Source organism: Rattus norvegicus, chromosome 16, assembly GCF_021556685.1.
Source record: "Rattus norvegicus strain SHRSP/BbbUtx chromosome 16, alternate assembly SHRSP_T2T, whole genome shotgun sequence".
Taxonomy (NCBI): domain Eukaryota; kingdom Metazoa; phylum Chordata; class Mammalia; order Rodentia; family Muridae; genus Rattus; species Rattus norvegicus.
In genome coordinates this window covers 35,302,406-35,318,696 of record NC_141549.1, presented here as the reverse complement: position 1 = coordinate 35,318,696, position 16,291 = coordinate 35,302,406, and the positions used below count along the sequence as shown (strand labels likewise).

At 41.2% G+C, this 16,291-nt stretch overlaps 2 protein-coding genes and 1 long non-coding RNA gene across 9 annotated transcripts in view; 1 reads left to right on the top strand and 2 right to left on the bottom strand.

Annotated features, from left to right (window-relative positions):
• Nek1 (NIMA-related kinase 1) overlaps positions 1-7,067 on the top strand; it is a 128,705-nt gene extending 121,638 nt beyond the window's left edge. For 5 of the 6 annotated variants that reach the window (XM_087587812.1, XM_087587810.1, XM_087587811.1 and 2 more), the window contains 3 exons: positions 616-746; positions 1,439-1,571; positions 5,866-7,067. In XM_087587812.1, the coding sequence (XP_087443938.1) occupies positions 616-746; positions 1,439-1,571; positions 5,866-5,879 (278 nt within the window). In that variant the 3' untranslated portion in view covers positions 5,880-7,067. The remainder of the gene's footprint in view (positions 1-615; positions 747-1,438; positions 1,572-5,865) is intronic. The other variant, NM_001106082.4, reaches the window with a different exon arrangement.
• Positions 1-8,429, bottom strand: part of LOC148000518 (uncharacterized) — a 101,150-nt gene extending 92,721 nt beyond the window's left edge. For all 3 annotated transcript variants that reach the window (XR_015640306.1, XR_015640305.1, XR_015640307.1), the window contains exon 1: positions 8,277-8,429. This is a non-coding gene — a long non-coding RNA (uncharacterized LOC148000518). The remainder of the gene's footprint in view (positions 1-8,276) is intronic.
• Positions 1-16,291, bottom strand: part of Erich1 (glutamate-rich 1) — a gene marked incomplete at its 5' end in the record, with an annotated part of 52,793,804 nt that overhangs the window by 48,345,667 nt on the left and 4,431,846 nt on the right.

The following is a 16,291-nucleotide window of genomic DNA, read 5'->3' as shown; positions in this document are numbered from 1 at the left end:
GGCTGCCCACAGCGGAGCGCCTGTGGGTCTCTCTGCTCAGACAGTTCACGCAGGAGATGGTTCCTGGTATCTGATCCGACATGTTCAGCCTTCCAGCTGATGTGTGCATCTGTCTGTCCTGTGCTTACTGTGTACTCCACACAGACGTACCAACAGCCTCTCAGCTCTTCTGTTAAGTGACTCTGCTTTGGCCCCCGCTCCGGGACTTTTGTCCAGTAGTGGAGCTGAGGATTTAGTTTAGTTTGGTGTGTGCTTCTTGGCTCATCTGCATGTGTGCCTTTGCATGTTGTTCCGTGCTGGTCAAGCTGTCGTCGTGAGTTTGGTTGCTTCATTTCAGAACATTCTGTTTGTTCCCTAACTAAAATTTAATAGTGAGGTTTCGGGAGTCTTCTGTAGTAGTCTGATTTACTACTTATGTCGTTAAGGACACAATTCTCAAAGTAAGATTCCTGGGTAAGACAGCTTTATATGTACTTTGATGTCCAGATACCCTAGTAAAGATTGCTTATATTAAAGGTAGATGGATGCAGCAAGAAGCCATAATTCGCTTGTCATTGATGCTAGTCTATTATTATAAGAATTACTTTTATTCATAAAGTACTTTTTTTTTTTTAGATAACAGTGATGCTGAGACTACTAGTGAGTGTGAATATGACAGTGTCTTTAACCATTTAGAGGAACTAAGACTTCACTTGGAACAAGAAATGGGCTTTGAAAAGTTCTTTGAGGTCTATGAGAAAGTAAAGGTACGTGAACTGGGGATATTCTGTCTGGAAGCTGTCTGCAGCTGACGAGGAGGGAATGTTGGCTGCCTTTGTTCCTCACGTCATTACTGTCAGTATCTCTGCTCACAACCAAGGCTCCCCTTGAAGTCAGCATTGGCACACTAACTATTACAATTTAACTGCATCCTTTCTCCTGCTCTCTCTTCCTGCCTCCTCCTATGGCCCCTCCCAAGTTCACAGCCTCCTCTTTAACCACTGGTGTTAAACATACACAGAAAAGAATTGCACATGTATCAGTTGGGGTCGTCAATTCCTATGGTGGTTTATTCTCCGTATTTTAACTAGATTTAGCTATGTGTAATGGTCTCCTGCTATTGTAGAGATAAGCTTCTGTGTTGTGCGGTGAGATCCACACTCAGCTGTGGTTCCAATGGTAAGTACTTGGATGTAGTTAGGAATCAGGCTAGTTTAGGGAAGCAGCAGTAGTGGGTTTTCTCTAAGATCCCTGACGTCACCAGCTTCATACAGTGGCTAGGTTTCTAGTATTAGGCATAATTTCCCCTGTCGAGCAGGCCCAAGTCTGATTAGACAGCTGTTGGTTACCACTACAAGTGACACTATTGTACCTTTCGGGAGCGCTAGCCGTGCTGGTCATTATCATGGTCCCCAGGCTATTACTCCCATTTTAACTTACATTTGGTAATTTGGTATAGGCTATTCATGAGGATGAAGATGAAAATATTGAAATTTCTTCAACCATAGTCGAGAACATCTTGGGCACTGAGCATCAGCACCTTTATGCCAAGATTCTGCATCTAGTCATGGCAGACGGAGCCTATCAGGAAGGTGAGTTTCCCTGTGTCTTCATATTTGAAACAAGTGTGAGAAGAAGAAAGGATGGCAGATGTAGGATGAGGCTCTCCCATCAGATGGGCTGTGATGTGGTCTGTGCTAGAGCCTATCTGACACTTTGAAGCAACTACAAAATTCCCTCCGCCCTGTCACATGATTTTGCTGCCTTAGGTCTAAGTCACTGTCCTTTAGTTTGAAAGTAACATTTGAGTGAATTTTAATGTCTTGTTTATTTTATGTGCATGTGTGTTTGGCCTGCATGTATGTGTATGCATTTGTGTATACATTTCCCACAGAAGCCATATTGAGGGCATCAGATCCCCTGGAACTAGTGCTACAGACGATTTTCAGCCACCATATGAGTGCTGAGAATTGAACCTGTATACTTACTCACTAAGCCATCTTTCCAGCCCTTGAGCAAAAAATTTTAAGTCTCCTAATTAAAAGCTCAAGCTCTAAAAATTAGAATAATTCTCATCAATTATGTACCATTGAGCTGTTTTGCATAGTAAGGAAATGTGAAATTTGGAGCATGAATTTATTTGTAACATGGTTGCCAAAATTAATACTTTAAAGATTGAATTCATAGACTAAAATAGAGGATTTTTAAATAGTGACATTTAATTTTAACAATGCAATTTTTATTAAAATATATTTATATTCCTTCCTATTAAAAAATAAGATCAATTTTAAAAATACATCCAGATACAAAAATTAAAATAAGTTTTAAAAATATGAGAACACAGAATATTAAATAAGCACAAAAGAAGAGATGGAATAAAAATCTGATAATGTTAAAAATGTTAAATCTGATAATGTGAAAACTTGAAATACTTTACAGTGAAGCCAGCAACTGGACTCATACAGTCAGAGTCCACCGGGCCAAGCAAACTCGCCTTACAGGTCAGCAGTTACGGGAATCTGTGCTGTCTTTGTTCTTGTTGGAGACAAGGTCCTGCCACACACTCTAGAATAGCCTCAAGCACTTGCACCTCCTGCCTTTCCTCCACCACTGTGCATAGCCAGCTTCATGTAGTTCCTTGAATTCAGTTTAATACTGATCTCTTTAAGGGAAAGGGTTCCCAGCCCAGCCCACCCCCAGGTACAACAGAATCAAAAGGTCTATAGATCTCACTATATCCGAAGTGTTAAGACTTTGAAAATGTCCCTCAGTTATATTACTATAAAATAGGTGTTTTATTTTATGAAATGATAAAAGATTACTTGATCATTAGGATGAAAGTCTCTAACCAGTGTCTGAAACTTTTAGGTTCCTGATTTTACTGAGATCTTGAGCTCTATCTGTATTATTCTGAGATGAGAAATGACCTGTAACTTTTGGATTTATAGGATTTCATATCATTGTGTAAGCTAACAGCACAAGGCCAGAGAATGATTCTATTTCAGAAAATCTGTGGTGAGCTCTAGCCAGCTCCAGTCCCAACCGACTGGTCCTTCAGCTTCCCCAAGAGTGGGCAGCAGTGTGCCCCAGCTGCGGCATTGCTTGTCACGATTCTGAAAAGCTTTGATCTTGTGTTGCCCCTTCAGTGGAGAACCGTGACAGTCAAGTGAGCCACAGGGAGAACTGGCCCCGCTGAGTGGTTCTAAAGGGTGCCTGTCTCCACAGACGCCCATTCACCTTCACGGCCAAAAGCTAGGCTGAGCCATACAGCCCTCGAGAAGCAGGATCCACTTCACTGTGGTGAGCAGTGAACAGAAAAGATGGAGCCTGGCTGTAATCTCTTCAGTCTGGGGAGAAAATCGAAGTCTTAGAGCCGTGTGGCTGCCTTTACAAATAATAACAAAAGACAGAACGCCCTAGAAACCTTGAGAAGCATCTTAGTGTACCCAATAGCATACTTTAACTTACCGCTACAGCTACTGACTGAGCTCATATCAAGTACACGATCTGCATAAAAGCCAGCAGCACACTGTGCTAAACATTAGATGGTTAAGTGCTAGGTAGTCCCTGGGAGCCTTCTCACATGCAGCAATGCGATCTCAAATCAAGAAGTCTTATGGATAGCTGTGTTTTAGATCATATCTAAGAGATATTTAAATCATGTCATGTACATGATGCTTACACACCTTTATTCTCTATGGCAAAATTTGATGTAGCTCATTCAAAGTAAAACTAGCAAGGGACATTACAAAGAAAGTTCTCTGGAAAGAATGTCTCAAAAGTGAGGTGAAGAGATTGAGGAAACCATGCCATCATCAACTGGTAGTCTATGCATATGTCCACATAGACAGATGCACCCACACACACCTGTTCTCATGTGTATACCCATACCACAAACAAAATTCTAACTTTTTAAATGATTGCCTGATATCATTTCTGTTTAATTCCACTAGAAAATGTCTGAGTCCACTAAAATGACCTCAGCTGTCCAGCTCCCATGATAACTGTTACAGTGCAGGTTTGGTGAGCATTAATAACTCTCTCTCTAGATAAACTTAACTACTACCAAGCCTATAGAGAGTGGCTTTCCAGAGTCAGGGGTCAAACAGAGGTAGTAATTGTGTAGGTTACCTAAACTGATTCTAGGAGCTCCTTCACAAGAAGAGAATGAATGTAGTGTGGTCCATGGAGTGTAGTGTGGTCCATGGAGAATCGGCAGAGACTGCTAAGTCCTCCCATTGAGCATCAGCAGACCAAGCTTGGGATTCGTTTTCTTTTTTTTTTTTTGGTTCTTTTTTTCGGAGCTGGGGACCGAACCCAGGACCTTGCGCTTCCTAGGTAAGCGCTCTACCACTGAGCTAAATCCCCAGCCCCGGGATTCGTTTTCAATGTACCTTCCCTTCACATCCGTTTTAGATGGAGGTTTTTTTTTTTTTTTTTTCCCCTGGAGCTGGAGCTGGGGACCAAACCCAGGCCCTTGCGCTTCCTAGGCAAGCGCTCCACCACTGAGCTAAATCCCCAACCCCTTAGATGGAGTTTTATATTGTGTTTATGTAGTGAAATTCTATACTGCTATTTAAATGAGCCAAATCTAAAGTTATCAATATACATAAGCCCAAAAACCTAAGTTAAATAAGTCATATGTGATACGACATATGACATCTAAACCTATATACTTTTGCATATGTTTAATAACAGTGAAAAGAATAAGCAAGAAAAATATACATCAATCTAGTGCCCTTAAAAATGTCCCTAGAAAAGAAGGAAAGGCCACCAAAGTAGAAAAGTTTACTGCTTGTAATATGCGTTTTCTTAAATATCAAATCAGTACCAAAAGTTAAACTGTGTTCATGCTAGGAAGGCATGCGCGTGCTCATTGCTTTCCTGATAATCTGAAGCAATGTATAACTCGGAAGCAGTATGTAGTAGAGTGGTGTGTGACATTGGAAGCAATCGAAGGATGTTTAAGTTACATGGAGCATTGATGTCACTCTATGGGATGAAACAGTGGTGGCAGGGTGCAGCTGGGTCCTGCAGAAGACATGGAAGCTGGGTGTCGAAGATGAATGGCAGTTTGTCACGAATCAATATGCACCCTACTGTACAGAAGGCTGCAAACACAGTAGAGAAGATGAGTGAAGATTGGGAACTAACTCAGGGACTTTTTCAAATATTTTCATGCCCTGGAGACCAGGAGAAGTGTTGTGGACATACTAAGCACGCAGGGAGTGAGTAGGAAGTAGGTGGCTGCACAGCTTGTACTATTTGACACGATGCTTGAAATCACTGGGCACAGAAGTGATAAACAAGTCAGTGTGCTTCATTCCTCCAACAGTGTGTGAAAGAATAAACATTCTCGTGGTTTATGTAAGTAAGAATAGCTAATGCATTGTGTCACATTCATAAAATGGAATGGCGTGCAGACATTGAAGTATAACATCATTTGTCACACAGTATTCTATCGTGAGGCTTTTACCACATGGAGAACGCTAGAGCGGTACCTGGCGTACCCAGCACAGAGACTCTACCATGAGCGCTCATAACCTTGCTTCTCGTGCTCCCGCACTTTATTCATCTTTCTCTTGTGTATCCTTGTGGAAGCCTCATGTCCCAAGCTTACATCTTGGTCTAATTTTCTTAGTTATTTCTGACTCACAAGGCAATCTGTGGATTTATATGTACTTAACTGTAACACTAGATGTCTTTGAAATTTTGTACCTTCATTCTTTGTAATACTGTCTGGATGTTGTACAATGAATATGTGCTATTATAAAAAATTATATTTAATGCTGAACTAATCTTTAGAGAGGAAAAATGCTTTTTATAAAAAATATAGACACTGCTTGAATTAAATTGAAGTGATTTTTTTTTCTTTCTTTTCTACAGATAATGATGAATAAACCTCAGGACATTCTTTAATAGTCAACTATAAGAACACATTTGAACTTGGCTCATAATACAAGCTTCCTGGGAAATAGACATTATTTATGAAAAAAACAGATTTAAGACGGGAATGCTTATTGCATGAAAAAAATTGAGAAGTGTGGTTTTTTTTTCCTCACATTTTATCTACTTTATTTTGTTGATTGGATTCTACAGCTGACTCTCATAGAATGTATGTTTCTTTAAATTACCCCACCAAAGCATTGACTCAGAACTGGAAATTTACCATGCAATAGGAACTACTTTTGTGGAAGAATTGCCTATATCAAAAAGGCCTGCTTTTGGGTGTTTCATTTAAATTTCAGCATGCCTTTTTTTTTTTTTTTTTTTTTTTTTTTTTTGTCCCTGTCTAGCATTTTCATCCTGGCTAGCATTTCTACATCAACTCTTGTCAAGGGCTCTGTTCAAATCTCTACATTTAGAAGATGAAATTCTAGCCTTGAAGTTTGTTTTCTTTAGTTTTTATCCACCACTGGCCCTCCCTGAGCTAGCCCGGTGGGAACAGGCCATAGAAGCAATCCTAAAAATCACTAAGATTTGGTATTGAAGGATAGCAAGGTTGTATTCCCTGACACTTCAACGTTCCTTACTTCTTCTGTCTCTATAGACCAGAAGCGCTGTATCTAAAAATCAGGCTGTAAGTTTAAACCTAGCAGATAGCATAAAATTGCCTTTTTATTTTTTAACTCCTTGCATACATGTGCCTCAGTGGTTGCCTGTGTTCAGAAGGAGAGAGGGGCCTTTTTCTTTTGGCACTGTGGCAGTTTAGTAACTGCTATGGGGAAATGTTTCCTATTCTTTTCAGTGTGAGGATTTAACCAGGTCAGTACAATGATGGTCACATAGTTTCAGTTATGTGAACCTATACATAGAAACAGTTATAGTTTCCAAATTTGCCAAGTATACATGGTGTCATTATCTACAATCCAGACATTCCTAATAAAATAAAAGCAGAAATGTGGGCTTCTTGGTACCAATCAGCCTGATTGGTGTAACCTGTCATCTGAAATGTGGACTCTTACCTTGTAGCACTATTAGTACTGTATTGACTTTATTATGTATATTATTTCTAACATCCAAAAGTAAATAGTTGATTTTTATATTTTTATTTTGTACTATTAAATTTTTATTATGTATCTGAAGTATTTCGGTTGTCCTTTTTAACGCTGTTCGCAATATCTTCAGTCGTCTTCAGGCAGACTCAGAATGGCAGGGGTGTGTGCAGAGGAAGAGACTCCATCTGGAAGCATGGTACCAGGAGGGCTGACCTTGGGCTCCCTTCCCTGAAGCTACCTTAGTCTGCAAGAGCCCTTGGCAACCGTAAGGACCTCTTTACAGTCCCCGCCTCCCAAGGCCACACCTCCTCACCATCACCCTGCCAACCACACTTTCCACACATGGACACTCAGATCATCTTCAACCCAGAGCATATACTTAGAAAATATGTGCCAGAAAACAATGAGTTCTGAGTGGTGAGATGAAAGAAAGCAGGTGGGGGGCTGGAGAGATGGCTCAGCGGTTAAGAGCACTGACTGCTCTCCAGAAGTCCTGAGTTCAATTCCCAGCAACCACATGGTAGCTCACAACCATCTGTAATGGGATCTGATACCTACTCTTCTGGTGTGTCTGAAGACAGCTACAGTGTACTCATATAAATAAAATAAATATATCTTAAAAAAGGAAGAAAGAAAGAAAGAAAGAAAGAAAGAAAGAAAGAAAGAAAGAAAGAAAGAGGGAGAGAGGAAGGAAGGAAGGAAGGAAGGAAGGAAGGAAGGAAGGAAGGAAGGAAGAAAGCAAGCAGCTGTACCTTTGAGAACTGCACCAGTCGAAATACTGATGGGATGCTTTGATAGCACTGAGTAAGGAAGACTAACCTATAACAGCGATGGGCTGGAAACAGTGCTATAGGTCCACAAGTTCATGGGAGAACACGGGGTGGGGATGGAGAGCGTGTAGCAAAGAAAAACCAGAGGTCCCGTCACTTCTGGGATATAGTGAACTCACAGGTTAAAGTGCAGTTTGTTACATTAAACAGTTATAAACAATTCAATAACTTAAGCCTCTACCTTGAAACGGAAGTAAATTTAAAGTATCAGAAAGGAAATTGTTTTCCCAAATGACTATAATCATTCCAATAGAAGCAAAACTGGAAAATCCAAGGGGCAGTAATTTAATGATATCAATAACACTGATAAATCTGTAGCTAGATTTAAAAAAAATAGCTGATACATAATTAAAACTCTCTGGAATGAGAATGACTGACTCTGTCAGACAGCCATCTAATGGATTAGTAGGAAATAAGAGCAGTTCATCCCCGAACCCTTCAAAATGTCTTTTTCTTGAACAAAACCTACCTGGGCTAGGTTGCCATAACAGACGAGAGAGTTTTCTTAGTAAAGTATGGTGGCTGGAGGTCCATGGTTGTGATTTCTAGGGCAGTTTCTCAGGGCAGCTTGCAGGTACAGATTTCACCATGAGGCCGTGGAGGTGAGCTGTCTACTGTGTCACTAATTCTATACTATTCAGGCTTATTATGACCTCACTTAACCTTGATTGCTTGCTTGGCAGCCCATGTTTACTAGCTCTGCTTAGTGGTTAGGATTGTTCGGTTGGAGAGGAATCCCGAACGTTTAATTGGCAGTATTATCCAAGCTCACACAAGAAGCCTTGATCTAATTACTCATAGCCTCATAGCTAATCATGAAAGAAAATTTACTTAACAGCCTTCCACATTGGAGCTTTCCAGATGGATCCAGTGCTAAATTCTATCAAGCACTTCTGGAGTCTATATAAACCACTCTAAAATACAGGAATGCAGGGGGCATTGTCCACACTCAGGAGAGCAGAGTTCAGCCTGTTCCCAAAGTGGGTGAGGAACAGATGAAGATTGTGATCAACAAGAACCAAGGAGTCATACTTCCTGGACAACCAAGCTCGCACATCAGAGAGCAATGGAGTGGAGTAAATGCCAGGAACACAAGATTGCTTTAACATTTGAGAAACGATGCAAGTCTTTATATCCACAGACCAGAAGGAAAAATGTCTGACATGGAAGAAAAGCTCATTTGAGAGAATTAGGGATTGATTCCCATATATTTTCTGCTTACTGGAAACTGAGGGGAAAAACTTCAATCTGATAAAGGCCACCTTAAAAACAAAACAGTTTCCTCCCTAAAGCAAGAAAGAACATGGATTTCTGCTTGCTTCATTTGAGATAGCACCACAGTGGTGAACACTAATCAGGATGCCTACAAATTATAAGAGGAAAATGTTCCACAAATGACATGGTAGGCGAGACATAAAAAAGGGGGTGGGGATCGATACAGCTGCTGCCAAAACAAAAGATTTAAGGCCATTCGACTGGGGATGTAGCTCAGTTCATGGAGTGTTTGCCTGGCATATACAACATTCTGGAACCACATAAAAACTGGGCCCGCTAATTTCAATGTATAGGAAGAGGATGCAGGACCATCAAAAATTCAAGGTCATCTATTTTTTTAAAAAAGATTTATTTATTTTATTTATATGAGTACACTGTAGCTGTTTTCAGACACACCAGAAAGAGGCATCAGATCCCATTAAGGATGGTTGTGAGCCACCATTGTAGGTGCTGGGAATTGAACTCAGGACCTCTGGAAAAGCAGGCAGTGCTCTTAACCACTGAGCCATCTTCCCCAGCCCAAGGGTCATACTTTACTACATAGCAAGTTTGAGACCAGCCTGGAATACATGAAATCCATCTCAAAAAATAAACATACCATTTCTAGTAGTACCAAAAGTTATGAAATACCTAGCAACAGATTTGACAAACTGTGTAAGGGCTGTATACTGGCAGTTATAAAATATTGCTCAGAGAAATTAGTATAAACCTGTTTGTGAATCAAATGATACAATATTTTCGAAAAAACAAAGACAAATATCTTGGACTTAAATTATTTTTAAATGGTTGTAAAGATACAAACTACAGACAAATAAATTTGACCTCATTAAAATTATATCCATACTTTCCCAAAGATTCTGTATCAAGAATGAAAAGTTCATCCATAGGCTAGATGCTTGCTAAATATGTGTCTGACAGAAATACCATATACAGTGAAGAAAAAAACATGTAACTAAGATGACCCCATTTGAAAATGTGAAAAATAAGTCAGATACATTCAAAGACTAGACAAGAAACTCATGAAAGGATTCTTAGTTCAATTGCAGAGTTAATTGGAACCTAACTCCCCAAAGGCCTGTATGCTGAAGGCTTGCTCTCTAGCCTGGCACACTTCCTGCAGGTAGTGGAGGCTTTAGGAGGTTGGTCCTAATAGAAGTTAGGTTGTAGATGGCTTTCCCTTGAACCATTGCAAGGGCTTCGAGACCCCCTCCAATACATGCAGACTGTAGATAGTCCTGGACAGTATAATATATAGACTACTTTTTCTATTTGTGTTTATGATAAAATTTAACTGATAAATGTCTCAGTTACTTTCTCATTGCTTTGATAAAATACCCCAGAGAAAAGCAACTTACAAAACAGTTTATTTTGGCTTACAGTTCCAGAGGGACACAGTCCATCATAGCAGGTGAGGCATGGTAGCAGGAGACTGGTGGCTCACATTGTAGGCACACTCAGAAAGCCACACACATACAAGGAGTGTGGGCTATAAAACCTCAAGACCCACACCCGCGGATCCCGGCCCGCAGCAGCTCTCTGCTCCCAGACCCGGTGAGAGAGAGACCCAACCGCCTGGTCAGGTGGGCACTCCTGAGGCTGCAGAGCAGAAGAGACCACCAACACTGCTCACCCCTGCCCACATCCCTGGCCCAAGAGGAAACTGTATAAGGCCTCTGGGCTCCCGTGGGGGAGGGCCCAGGAGCGGCAGGACTTCTGCGCCTGAGACACCGCCGGATCCTGAAAGAAACAGACCGGATAAACAGTTCTCTGCACCCAAATCCCGTGGGAGGGAGAGCTAAACCTTCAGAGAGGCAGACAAGCCTGGGAAACCAGAAGAGACTGCTCCCTGCACACACATCTCGGACGCCAGAGGAAAAAGCCAAAGACCATCTGGAACCCTGGTGCACTGAAGCTCCCGGAAGGGGCGGCACAGGTCTTCCTGGTTGCTGCCGCTGCAGAGAGCCCCTGGGCAGCACCCCACGAGCGAACCTGAGCCTCGGGACCACAGGTAGGACCAAATTTTCTGCTGCAAGAAAGCTGCCTGGTGAGCTTGGGACACACGGAAGCAGAATTTCTCTAGGACCCCGCACGGTCTGTGTTTACCGGAAGTCCCACACCCGCGGATCCCGGCCCGCAGCAGCTCTCTGCTCCCAGACCCGGTGAGAGAGAGACCCAACCGCCTGGTCAGGTGGGCACTCCTGAGGCTGCAGAGCAGAAGAGACCACCAACACTGCTCACCCCTGCCCACATCCCTGGCCCAAGAGGAAACTGTATAAGGCCTCTGGGCTCCCGTGGGGGAGGGCCCAGGAGCGGCAGGACTTCTGCGCCTGAGACACCGCCGGATCCTGAAAGAAACAGACCGGATAAACAGTTCTCTGCACCCAAATCCCGTGGGAGGGAGAGCTAAACCTTCAGAGAGGCAGACAAGCCTGGGAAACCAGAAGAGACTGCTCCCTGCACACACATCTCGGACGCCAGAGGAAAAAGCCAAAGACCATCTGGAACCCTGGTGCACTGAAGCTCCCGGAAGGGGCGGCACAGGTCTTCCTGGTTGCTGCCGCTGCAGAGAGCCCCTGGGCAGCACCCCACGAGCGAACCTGAGCCTCGGGACCACAGGTAAGACCAAATTTTCTGCTGCAAGAAAGCTGCCTGGTGAACTCAAGACACAGGCCCACAGGAACAGCTGAAGACCTGTAGAGAGGAAAAACTACACGCCCGAAAGCAGAACACACTGTCCCCATAACTGACTGAAAGAGAGGAAAACAGGTCTACAGCACTCCTGACACACAGGCTTATAGGTCAGTCTACCCACTGTCAGAAATAGCAGAACAAAGTAACACTAGAGATAATCTGATGGCGAGAGGCAAGCGCAGGAACCCAAGCAACAGAAACCAAGACTGCATGCCATCATCGGAGCCCAATTCTCCCACCAAAACAAACATGGAATATCCAAACACACCAGAAAAGCAAGATCTAGTTTCAAAATCATATTTGATCATGATGCTGGAGGACTTCAAGAAAGACATGAACACACTTAGGGAAACACAGGAAATCATTAATAAACAAGTAGAAGCCTACAAAGAGGAATGGCAAAAATCCCTGAAAGAATTCCAGGAAAACACAATCAAACAGATGAAGGAATTAAAAATGGAAATAGAAGCAATCAAGAAAGAACACATGGAAACAACCCTGGATATAGAAAACCAAAAGAAGAGACAAGGAGCTGTAGATACAAGCTTCACCAACAGAATACAAGAGATGGAAGAGAGAATCTCAGGAGCAGAAGATTCCATAGAAATCATTGACTCAACTGTCAAAGATAATGTAAAGCGGAAAAAGCTACTGGTCCAAAACATACAGGAAATCCAGGACTCAATGAGAAGATCAAACCTAAGGATAATAGGTATAGAAGAGAGTGAAGACTCCCAGCTCAAAGGACCAGTAAATATCTTCAACAAAATCATAGAAGAAAACTTCCCTAACCTAAAAAAAGAGATACCCATAGGCATACAAGAAGCCTACAGAACTCCAAATAGATTGGACCAGAAAAGAAACACCTCCCGTCACATAATTGTCAAAACACCAAACGCACAAAATAAAGAAAGAATATTAAAAGCAGTAAGGGAAAAAGGTCAAGTAACATATAAAGGGAGACCTATCAGAATCACACCAGACTTCTCGCCAGAAACTATGAAGGCCAGAAGATCCTGGACTGATGTCATACAGACCCTAAGAGAACACAAATGCCAGCCCAGGTTACTGTATCCAGCAAAACTCTCAATTAACATTGATGGAGAAACCAAGATATTCCATGACAAAACCAAATTTACACAATATCTTTCTACAAATCCAGCACTACAAAGGATAATAAATGGTAAAGCCCAACATAAGGAGGCAAGCTATACCCTAGAAGAAGCAAGAAACTAATCGTCTTGGCAACAAAACAAAGAGAATGAAAGCACACAAACATAACCTTACATCCAAATATGAATATAACGGGAAGCAATAATCACTATTCCTTAATATCTCTCAATATCAATGGCCTCAACTCCCCAATAAAAAGACATAGATTAACAAACTGGATACGCAACGAGGACCCTGCATTCTGCTGCCTACAGGAAACACACCTCAGAGACAAAGACAGACACTACCTCAGAGTGAAAGGCTGGAAAACAACTTTCCAAGCAAATGGTCAGAAGAAGCAAGCTGGAGTAGCCATTCTAATATCAAATAAAATCAATTTCCAACTAAAAGTCATCAAAAAAGATAAGGAAGGACACTTCATATTCATCAAAGGAAAAATCCACCAAGATGAACTCTCAATCCTAAATATCTATGCCCCAAATACAAGGGCACCTACATACGTAAAAGAAACCTTACTAAAGCTCAAAACACACATTGCACCTCACACAATAATAGTGGGAGATTTTAACACCCCACTCTCATCAATGGACAGATCATGGAAACAGAAATTAAACAGTGATGTCGACAGACTAAGAGAAGTCATGAGCCAAATGGACTTAACGGATATTTATAGAACATTCTATCCTAAAGCAAAAGGATATACCTTCTTCTCAGCTCCTCATGGTACTTTCTCCAAAATTGACCATATAATTGGTCAAAAAACGGGCCTCAACAGGTACAAAAAGATAGAAATAATCCCATGCGTGCTATCAGACCACCACGGCCTAAAACTGGTCTTCAATAACAATAAGGGAAGAATGCCCACATATACGTGGAAATTGAACAATGCTCTACTCAATGATAACCTGGTCAAGGAAGAAATAAAGAAAGAAATTAAAAACTTTTTAGAATTTAATGAAAATGAGGATACAACATACTCAAACTTATGGGACACAATGAAAGCTGTGCTAAGAGGAAAACTCATAGCGCTGAGTGCCTGCAGAAAGAAACAGGAAAGAGCATATGTCAGCAGCTTGACAGCACACCTAAAAGCTCTAGAACAAAAAGAAACAAATACACCCAGGAGGAGTAGAAGGCAGGAAATAATCAAACTCAGAGCTGAAATCAACCAAGTAGAAACAAAAAGGGCCATAGAAAGAATCAACAGGGCCAAAAGTTGGTTCTTTGAGAAAATCAACAAGATAGATAAACCCTTAGCCAGACTAACGAGAGGACACAGAGAGTGCGTCCAAATTAACAAAATCAGAAATGAAAAGGGAGACATAACTACAGATTCAGAGGAAATTCAAAAAATCATCAGATCTTACTATAAAAACCTATATTCAACAAAATTTGAAAATCTTCAGGAAATGGACAATTTCCTAGACAGATACCAGGTATCAAAGTTAAATCAGGAACAGATAAACCAGTTAAACAACCCCATAACTCCTAAGGAAATAGAAGCAGTCATTAAAGGTCTCCCAACCAAAAAGAGCCCAGGTCCAGATGGGTTTAGTGCAGAATTCTATCAAACCTTCATAGAAGACCTCATACCAATATTATCCAAACTATTCCACAAAATTGAAACAGATGGAGCCCTACCAAATTCCTTCTACGAAGCTACAATTACTCTTATACCTAAACCACACAAAGACACAACAAAGAAAGAGAACTTCAGACCAATTTCCCTTATGAATATCGACGCAAAAATACTCAATAAAATTCTGGCAAACCGAATTCAAGAGCACATCAAAACAATCATCCACCATGATCAAGTAGGCTTCATCCCAGGCATGCAGGGATGGTTTAATATACGGAAAACCATCAACGTGATCCATTATATAAACAAACTGAAAGAACAGAACCACATGATCATTTCATTAGATGCTGAGAAAGCATTTGACAAAATTCAGCACCCCTTCATGATAAAAGTCCTGGAAAGAATAGGAATTCAAGGCCCATACCTAAACATAGTAAAAGCCATATACAGCAAACCAGTTGCTAACATTAAACTAAATGGAGAGAAACTTGAAGCAATCCCACTAAAATCAGGGACTAGACAAGGCTGCCCACTCTCTCCCTACTTATTCAATATAGTTCTTGAAGTTCTAGCCAGAGCAATCAGACAACAAAAGGAGATCAAAGGGATACAGATCGGAAAAGAAGAGGTCAAAATATCACTATTTGCAGATGATATGATAGTATATTTAAGTGATCCCAAAAGTTCCACCAGAGAACTACTAAAGCTGATAAACAACTTCAGCAAAGTGGCTGGGTATAAAATTAACTCAAATAAATCAGTTGCCTTCCTCTATACAAAAGAGAAACAAGCCGAGAAAGAAATTAGGGAAACGACACCCTTCATAATAGACCCAAATAATATGAAGTACCTCGGTGTGACTTTAACCAAGCAAGTAAAAGATCTGTACAATAAGAACTTCAAGACACTGAAGAAAGAAATTGAAGAAGACCTCAGAAGATGGAAAGATCTCCCATGCTCATGGATTGGCAGGATTAATATAGTAAAAATGGCCATTTTACCAATAGCGATCTACAGATTCAATGCAATCCCCATCAAAATACCAATCCAATTCTTCAAAGAGTTAGACAGAACAATTTGCAAATTCATCTGGAATAACAAAAAACCCAGGATAGCTAAAACTATCCTCAACAATAAAAGGACTTCAGGGGGAATCACTATCCCTGAACTCAAGCAGTATTACAGAGCAATAGTGATAAAAACTGCATGGTATTGGTACAGAGACAGACAGATAGACCAATGGAATAGAATTGAAGACCCAGAAATGAACCCACACACCTATGGTCACTTGATTTTTGACAAAGGAGCCAAAACCATCCATTGGAAAAAAGATAGCATTTTCAGCAAATGGTGCTGGTTCAACTGGAGGGCAACATGTAGAAGAATGCAGATCGATCCATGCTTATCACCCTGTACAAAGCTTAAGTCCAAGTGGATCAAGGACCTCCACATCAAACCAGACACACTCAAACTAATAGAAGAAAAACTAGGGAAGCATCTGGAACACATGGGCACTGGAAAAAATTTCCTGAACAAAACACCAATGGCTTATGCTCTAAGATCAAGAATTGACAAATGGGATCTCATAAAACTGCAAAGCTTCTGTAAGGCAAAGGACACTGTGGTTAGGACAAAACGGCAACCAACAGATTGGGAAAAGATCTTTACCAACCCTACAACAGATAGAGGCCTTATATCCAAAATATACAAAGAACTCAAGAAGTTAGACCGCAGGGAAACAAATAACCCTATTAAAAAATGGGGTT